General features: G+C 39.3%; 1 protein-coding gene across 1 annotated transcript; it reads left to right on the top strand.

Annotated features, from left to right (window-relative positions):
* Positions 1-1,041: 1,041 nt before the first annotated feature.
* Positions 1,042-9,611, top strand: arg2 (arginase 2). The gene is made up of 8 exons (XM_080414508.1): positions 1,042-1,323; positions 1,512-1,584; positions 5,516-5,690; positions 6,529-6,688; positions 7,373-7,467; positions 7,580-7,684; positions 8,167-8,303; positions 8,575-9,611. Exons 1-8 carry the CDS (start codon positions 1,210-1,212, stop codon positions 8,763-8,765), a joined length of 1,050 nt encoding a protein of 349 aa, XP_080270634.1. The 5' UTR covers positions 1,042-1,209; the 3' UTR covers positions 8,766-9,611.
* Positions 9,612-9,816: the final 205 nt, after the last annotated feature.

The following is a 9,816-nucleotide window of genomic DNA, read 5'->3' as shown; positions in this document are numbered from 1 at the left end:
GGGAATCTATGGAGTCTATATTGAAACATTGACGAGGGTATTTTTGCGTATGAAAGCTGAAATTTGATATGAGATACCGGTTTTGGGCATCTAGGTCACGCTACATGTAAACAAGCATATCAATTCCAATTCAGCTGTGGAAATTTCCGTGAACAACACCCCCCATAACAAACATTACAATACAGTAAGTTGCTCTTCCTCGATTCCCAAAACACGCCCCTGCAACAAACCCTCTTTTTCGACGTTTCTCATTGGCTAGCTCTGAAACATGACTGTCATATCATGACAGTCATGACGAAACCTCAACCTGTTTTTTGCACTTTCTTCATTTACAGCACGTTCATCTATATAAACGTTTCAAATGTAAAGTGCCACGGGGTAACATGGCCACGGTCCGGATGTTACAATTCAATTCGGGTGAGTATAAGTACCCGTATTTTCCATATTGTTCAATAAAAAGCATTTTAATCCGATCGGCAGCCATTTTCTCATAGAGTTATAATATATCAGAGTACAATACACCTCGCAACCAATAGAGTCGCGTAGTTGAAAGCATATGGAGAAAATTCGGAGAAAATGGCTACCAATCGGATTAAAATGCTTTTTATTGAACAATACGGAAAATACAGGTACTTTTATGGGCCCGAGTAGAATTGTAACATCCGTGGCCATGGGGTAAGCACTTTATATTTTAAATGTGAATGTTTATGTAGATGTACGGGTTGTAAATGGAGAAGGTGCAAAAAACAGGTTGAAGTTCAGCCATGACGCTCGTGACGGACGAGCGTCGTGTGATCCATGGATACTCATTGGCTAACATGAAGGCGTGCTATTCAATTTGACGCAAGCCTCTGTACATAGGCCTATATAACATAATGTACAGCTTGTATTGTCAGACTTATTTCACGAGTTGAAGCGCATCACTGAATCAGAGCTACATACATCTGTGTTGTGAATACGCTGTTTCTGGGTTCCTCTGAGTAGGGTTGGATCAGATCATTGATTCTCGTAAACGCTCAAGTTCATCATCTCATGAATATTAAGTGGATTTGATGACATAATAGGGCTAAGACCAGCCCTGGCATCATTCAGCATCCATTAGTGCAAGGTCTGACAGAGCTTTCATCAGACTTTTTTTACCGGCCGACGGGTGGTGGTGGATAACTTTTTGTTTTCAGCAACGACGGCAGAAACCGATCTGAAAGAGCAATGGCTTTGAGAGGATCACTACTTCGTGTTCTCAGGACACAACTCGACCACAACTGCCAACAACGCAGAGCACAATCTGTGGCAATTATTGGCGCTCCGTTCTCTAAAGGCCAGGTAGGCTCTCCTATAACATGGAATATACATTAATAACGCTGTTATTAACGGATCTAAAGAATGTATGTGGTCTGAGCTAAATTCCATTAAAGCTATGGTATCCGATATGAATGCCATTAAGCTACGTAGTAGACTATACAACCTACATTATGTAGCCATATTCACAGTTTTTGTATTCATTTTTACAGAAAAGGAGAGGTGTGGAACATGGTCCCAAAGCCATCCGAGATGCGGGTCTGATCGAACGGCTTTCAAATTTAGGTGAGTTAAGATGCGAGGGGTGATGCGTGTACCCGGTGACATGATTATGTAACAGTAACAGTGGATGAACTTGACTGATCCCTCTTCATCTCCGGTTTAAGCTATATAACATTAGGCTAGTATAAAGTATAGGACGGCTATACATCATTAGGGTGTGTTAACATGGCAAATTAAACGGTGTTGCTCAGACAGATAATTAAGCGCTCTATTAGCCACATGTGTTCAAGTTCAAAAACTCATCGGTGAGCCGCATGGAGGGTAATCGGAAGCCTCGCCCCAAAACACGCTCGCCCCCATTCTTTTTCGCGGACCACTCAGCGGTTTTGTATTCGTGTATTTGTTTTACTGAGGATAAGGTTTGAAATAAGTTTAGGGTTGCCATGGGGTTAAGTTTAGGAATAAGGTTAGATTTTGGCACCGTTTTACTGACGTTACGTTTTTACTTGGTGGCGACCGTTCCGTGGTCGCCGGATTTGCCTCGGGGTGACTGTGTTTTGGGGCGAGCGTTTTGGTATTGCACGGAGGGAGGCAGGGAGCAGGAAAGGATTCCCACCCATTGTCGTCACTGCGGTTGGAGCCATGATCCACTGCGTCTACAATGTGACTGGCTGGGGGAACGCCTACGCTTTGTACTGTACTGTCTGCGACGTACAGTTTAACGGCTTTGTACTGTAGCCTAGACTTGAAAGATGATACGCCGAAAGGAACCTTTCAAGTCTTTATTTGGGATGAATGACTCACCCTCGGAGTATGAAAGAAACTCCACACCTTGTCAATGAAGGGAACACTAAAAAGAAACGAGCTTATGCTGTTCCCGGCTTAATAATAATTATTATTATTATAATAATAATAATAATAATAATAATAATAATAATAATAATAATAATAATAATAATTAAAAAATAATAATAATAATAATAATAATAATAATAATAATAAACGTTATTTGTATAGCACCTTTCATGACATCAAATGCAGCCCAAAGTGCTTTACATAAAATAAAAAAGAGATCACCAAAAGAAAAAGAACACAATATTAAACAAGATAATATGAAAGTAAAATATAATAAGATCAAGAACATGATCAAGAACAAATTAAAAGGAGGCAAGATCAAAATTGAAACAATACAAGAAAATAGCAAAAACAAAACATCACCATCACTTTAAAGCAGTGCCTGATCTGAGAGCTCAAACCAGTCAGGCATAGGTCCCTTACAATAAACGAACAATGATTGATAGATAAGGGAAGGCAATGCACACATTTACCCATGTAACCTATAAAATTGCCCTCAGGCTAGAAATGGAATGTGCAAGTCATTTTTTGCAAGATGATCCTTGTTAGCCTGGTTCCATACCATAGACCCCACCCACTCTCTGCGCTTCAGTCTGATAATCAGGCTAGATCCTTGTGGCATTTTGTCCCAGTCATAACATGAGATTAACATGTTGCACAACACCATCTCCCACTTTCGCCCTACAGCAGATCCATGTGTTATGTATTTTCCTTATGTTGAACTTTGTTGCTATGAAGCGGGCGATTGACATAATTTTAGTAGACAGATTCACGAGGAGCTACTGTGTATGTAGCTAAATTTTTCTCGTTTTGTCTAAACCAGTGGTTCTCAATTTTTTCATGAAAAGGACCCCAAAATGTATTGTTAAAATGTTTCAACAATGTTCCAATGTTATGATCTACATGCATGTAGATCGGCCATTTTCAAATAGCTGATGTATATAGGGTTACAGTGGTTAAATTGATTTTGATGCTAAATTATATTAACTAATTTTGCTGGGGACCCCCTGGAACCCCCTCAAGGACCCCTGGGGGTCCCTGGACCCCATGAGAACCACTGGGCTAAACAACAGATTGAACCTGAGGACAGGGAAAAGGTGTCATGCCTAAAGTAGCTGATTACGGTGACAAGCTATATTTGTAAGGACACTCTTACATAATCGCACTCACAGGAACAAGAAAAGATTAACACATTATTATTTTTTACAAGGCCCTAAATGGTTTAGCTCTCTGCTCGCTGACCTCTCAGATCAGGCACTGTTTAGTCAGGGGATATACAATAGTACCTTTTTATTATAACATGAGGTTAAGTGGCAATATTTAATCAACATAAGCACCAATGCCTCCTCATGCTTATTTGGCCAAATTAACTTAAATCAATTTAAGACTAAAACAAAAGACATTTTCTGTATATTTAAATTTTAGTTAGTATAAATTCAAGTAAACACTTTAAATGTTTTTATTTCACACCTTCTAGTTTTAGTTTAGGTTTAATTAAACCTTGCACCGTTATGTGACAATATTATGTACTGAAAAAGGACTAGTGAATAATGGGCTCCAGATGAAACAAGTCATTGGATTGAGTGACTCATATACTCTTGAGTCTCAACCTGAGTCAACAATAGGCAAATGAACCAAAGACTTCATATTATTATGAAAGACCTGCAACAACAGTATAGTTAATGTTGAAAGGGAAGTAACAGCGACAGTTAAATTATTTTAGTGCATGCCACACAAAAAGTGGAAAGTCCCATTTTCTAGGCACATGAATACACAAAAGGCTTAAACATAGTTACACAACTCAAAATTTCTAAATTCAAATATACTGTATAGGAAGGGGGAAGAAGGGGAAGGGTTCACAATCACATCATGATCAACCTCCCTGATTGGACTTTGTTTTACTTTAACTTAATTGATTTACTTAGAGATTACAGACCACACCTCTACAACACCTGCTTGGTGTGTAACTACCGCAATTTATTAAGATCTCATTTTGGAAAGGATCTTATACTTTCAAATACAAAATGAAAGGACCAGTAAAAATGTAGTGTCGTTGGAAGATACGTGTGTAGGGTGTTTGTCATCTTCCTGGTAGCCTTTTGCCCCGTTTGGCACCAGTGAGAAAAGATATTCAATGTCAGGTTTCATTGCTGCCATGCCACCACACGAGCACTTGCCAATGTATGAAACTGAATCTTCAACAGAAGTAAATACCATCCCCCTTACAGCATATCCATCTGTTCCCCTATCTAGAGATGGAGGTCAATTAACCACTTGAACCCAGCATCCCCATTCTGGGGGGAACATTCACCAAAAATAGATCTACAAGATCAAAACACATCGCAACAAAGTGCGTTGTGAGGTTGTAGACCGGCTATCTTTAGAGAAGAGATTTGGTAGAGTTGTAACTGATTTTGTCCATATCACAGAGTCCTACTTTTAATTACAGAAAACCATGGCCTCCTTGAATCGGCAATAACATTGTTATAATTCTGACCGAACAGTAGTAGAACTGGCATCTAAAATACTGCTGCACTAATGGGATTTTACTGGCTTTAATTGTACAGCAATACATGCTCAAAGTTGCATCAAGACAAGGGCTATTCCTGTCCCGCCTACGAATGGTAAAGAGGTACCAAAGTTGGTTCCCCTTACATCAGCAGAGTAACTCTACACCGTCAGGGCTCGTATTGCCAGACGTGCCCCCAATATCGCATCACTTGTTTACCCCAATGCACCGCCACCATGTCCTAAAACTAGGTGGACATTTTTCGGTGTTTATTCCCTCCATGCATTTAGAATGAGCCAGTCTGCCCTGGTAAGGCTGAAACCTGAGCACATCTGGGAAATGGGACTAATGGAAAGTGCTCCGTCACCAATGTTCCACTGCCGTTTAATGACTCAGCCTCATCAATCACGGAAATGGAGAAACTGGTCGGAGGGAATAATCTGGGTTATTCGCTGTATAGAAGGTTCATCTTGAGATCCAACTTGCAAATAATATGATGTGATACCCTTATTTGTGTAATTAACCCCCACACTTTATAACCATTGTATGTCTCTCTGGAGCTTCAGGTAAAATCTATAAACTACCAAATGTAAAGCACCTGACTTCATGGCAGTTTTCCTGTTTTGTCAGAATACCCTGTGCACGACTTTGGCGACCTCAAGTTCCATCATCCAGAGAAGGATGACTCCTTCATGCACGTGCCCTTCCCTCGCACTGTCGGAAGAGCCAATAAGCTCCTTTCAGGTGCTGTTAGCAATGCTGTTGGGGCTGGACACACTTGTGTCATGCTTGGAGGTGACCACAGGTAACTGAGAAGCTCAAGCTGCCGTTTCATTTGTCTCCAGAATTTAAAGGGATATTTCACTTTCAAAAAAACTTTTGGTCATTTTATCGTCTACTCAGGCTTTTGTGAGCCCCCCGGACCGTTTTTAAGTTGCTTGATTCAGTATTTAGATATTTGATATTCATTTTATCAGACACGCCCCCTTCCTATACAAACCCATTATAACTTCAAACTCCATTTTTAACATGTTAGATTCATCAAAAACACCCGTCCTTGGTTCTGGTGACTCACCCTGCCCTCCTAATACGCGAGGGGGCCGTGTTTTTTCGATAACTTTTTTCATTTATTTTTAATATTTTTTGGGAAAATGAAAAAAATTAAATACAATAAAAAAAAAATAAAAAAAAATGAAAAAAGTAATCGAAAAAACACGGCCCCCTCACAAATTAGGAGGGCAGGGTGAGTCAGCAGAACCAAGGACGGGTGTTTTTGATGAATCTAACGGGTTAAAAATGGAGTTTGAAGTTATAATGGGTTTGTATAGGAAGGGGGCGTGTCTGATAAAATGATTATCAAATATCTAAATACTAAATCAAGCAACTTAAAAACGGTCCGGGGGGCTCACAAAAGCCTGAGTAGACGATAAAATGACCCAAAGTTTTTTTGAAAGTGAAATATCCCTTTAACACGTAACAGTGCTACATGTATCATATACATACTGTATTATCAGCTATCACACCTACGAGCTACCTTCTGGAATGTTTTGTTTATCTCTTTATTTTTTTTATCAACTCTTTAGTTATAGTTTTAGTTTGTTGTTGTTTTCAGTAAATATTCCAATCTCAATTTCTGTTCACAGCCTGGCTATTGGATCAGTGGATGGCCATGCTCAACAGTGTCCTGACCTGTGTCTCATCTGGGTTGATGCCCATGCAGATGTGAATACTCCAACGACCTCACCCTCAGGGAACCTCCATGGACAGTCTGTGGCATTTTTGCTCAAAGAGCTGCAAGATAAGGTGAGAGAGAAAACACAGTCAGTCTGCAGTTAACTCAAGCAACACTAATAATAAACTGGAGGCACACAATCTACAGTTCCCTCTGCCCTCCACAAGGACACAACAGTAGCTGTAATAATAATGATTTAATGTATTTCTATACAAATGATGAATGGAGTTACAACATGGTAATCAATGATGATTAAAAGCCCCTCTACGGGGTGCCAATGGCCTAGTCCTAGTGGTTACCACATATAGGCTCTAATGCGTCTCGAGTTTGATTCCCGAGCCTGATGGCCTTTGCTGCGTGTCACACCCCATCTCTCTCTACCTGATTCCTGTCTCTCGCAGAAAAGCCTAAAAATATATATATTTTTAAAAAGCCATAGAAATGTACATAGAAATGATGACTGGAGTTACAAAGTGGTAATCAAAAATCATTAAAAGTCAATATGACAAAGCAAAAGTCATTTAGGTTTGAATAACAGGGAATGCATGAAAACACGATCACTAAAACAGGTAAAAACAAAGATTATGCCAATTAAGTACTAAAGTTGCTATACAAGCAAGTTTTGTTTTGTCCCACATAATTATTTATTTGTATTGAATTATTATTGCAAGCCGATTAGCCGAAGGGTTTCACAATAGTTCATTCCCTCCGTCAAGATACTAATAATAATTGTTTATCCAATCCGTCATTCACAGATGCCAGACGTCCCTGGTTTCTCGTGGATGAAGCCTTCCCTCTCATCCAGGGACCTGGTCTACATTGGCCTGCGGGATGTTGACCCCGGCGAGCAGTAAGTGTACATCACATTGATGAGCTCTTATCGAGAGACCTACTTTAGATGTTAGATGTAAAGAAGCTGATACCAAGAGGTTGCTGATATGAGTACATTTTGCCCTTTGTAGTTTCATCCTGAAGAACCTGGGTATTCAGTACTTCACCATGAGGGATATTGACAGGATTGGCATTCAAAGGGTCATGGAAGTTACTCTCGATCATCTCCTGTCAAGGTAAATTAAACGGCTTAACCCACTGCCCTCCTATTTCCCTACTCTTCATATACACAGGCACCTACTCGGCTTTTGGAAAACAATCGTGTTTTGTTACTGATAAAAACCTGACCGATATATCGGTTTGGTTGATATATGGGCCATTATTTCGTTATCAGCAATTATGCAGCCAATTTGTCTGGATTTTACCTGGCGTCCATATTTAGGGCATGTCATTATAGGTCAAAAGTTTTCAAAAATAGAAAATCTACACATATATAATATATATAATACTGTATATAATATGCACAATAAAAAATAACTATCAAAAAGTTATTTAATTTCTGTTTTTCAAATTAATTAGAAAATGTTTGACAAAATATCAGTCAAAACCACTGAGTACTACTGAGCTCAATTGACCATTGACCACCACAAAAGCATTGGATTAAAAAAACTGGCATCGGTCTGGCTCTACTCACTGCTTTCTCTTTCTTCCTGAACAGAAAACAGCGGCCGATCCATTTGAGCTTTGACATTGATGCATTCGACCCGTCTTTGGCTCCTGCCACAGGGACACCAGTGAATGGAGGTCTGACCTACAGGGAGGGAATCTACATCACAGAAGAAATTCATAACACAGGTAAGGAGGAGGGGACAAACACCTGCAATTTTTCTAAGATTCCTCTTTGTGTATTGTTTAAACAGCACTTTTAAGTGGTTGAGTGATATTCCGATGCTTCGGAATATCACTGCACTGTTTAATCTACAATACCATGGGCATGTTATCTGTGTAGGACACAAGATAAAACAGTGATTGTTATTCGAAATACAGTCCTTGTTTTCAATGTAGGTCACTCAGGATAAGAGAGTCTGACATAAGTATGTGTGGATGTGGTTGTGTTGATGTGCAGGCCTGCTGTCGGTTATGGACTTGGTGGAAGTGAACCCAACCCTGGCGGCCAGCCCTGAGGCAGTGGAGGCTACCGCAACACTAGCCGTTGATGTCATCGCATCCTCCTTGGGACAAACGAGAGAAGGAGCTCACATGCAGGTCCACGAGATCCCAAACGCTAAACAGGACACAGAGCAGCTCTGCATCTGAGAAACGGGAAGCAAGCTGAGCTTCTATGGACTTTTATGGATATCACCACTGAGCATTCCACAATCTTGAAAACGATGACTGCAATTTACCTGTAGCTGCCTGGAATTGTGGAGTTGTGGGTCTGTTTATTTTTCTAGTCTTTTTTCCTGTACTGTATAGCATTATGTTCAAAAACGTATGAATTCATAAATGCCCAACTAAAGGGCTTTAAAGACAGTTAGTTTTCATCACTACTACTGAGGCAAACACTTTTTGACCTGACAGAAAACTGCCATCATAATTTTTGCTGTGGATTTTATTTAATTAATTTAAATAGCAATGTTAAGGTATTTAAGTTCAGCATAATTGATATACGATGTAAATTAAGTGTTACTAAAACCACTGTGGCAGCACATTATCTGGTGTGCTTTGGCTTACAAGGAGATTGTGAGGCTGGATCTTCTGTGCATGTGTTTTGGCTCACAAAATTATGAGGCTGCCTCATAGGTATGACAAATGTTTGTTGAAAACATGTCCATTGTCTTGCTAGGGACGACATTCTCTTCAACTTTTCAACTGAAAAGAAATTTAATTTTCATCAAGCAACGGCAACAAAGTATAAATTGGGCTCTAAGTGGCTGTGCCAGTTGAATTGTACTGTAGTTATGTGTTTGCACTTTTGGACCAGCTATGGTTCTGTATTTTTCATCAGTTTTTTGTATTTTGACAATAAATGTGTATTTAGTATAATTATGATTCTTACTGTTTAGAGCAGTATTAACTTAGGTTTGAAACAATCTATACATTTGCCTTTGATGTGACCACAAATGACTAGTGTTTAAAATAAAAAGTACATATTTTGACCTTTGTGATCACGTCATTTCTGTGTGCAATTTTCCCTTCTTGCGATTACCCTTGTTATCTATAATCTAAACAATAAACAGTATAACTTTTGTCCTCCAAAATGCCAATCATTTGACATATATTTAAGTACAAAATGGCAGCTGGCTTTGAAGTAAAAATGTATATGCATTTTTCAATTGGTTTATTAGCCAATTGAAAATCTATACCA

Source organism: Gymnoscopelus braueri (assembly GCF_963280865.1).
Source record: "Gymnoscopelus braueri genome assembly, chromosome: 19".
NCBI lineage: Eukaryota > Metazoa > Chordata > Actinopteri > Myctophiformes > Myctophidae > Gymnoscopelus > Gymnoscopelus braueri.
The sequence above is the reverse complement of the archived record's forward strand: the minus strand, read 5'-3'. Positions and strand labels throughout refer to the sequence as shown.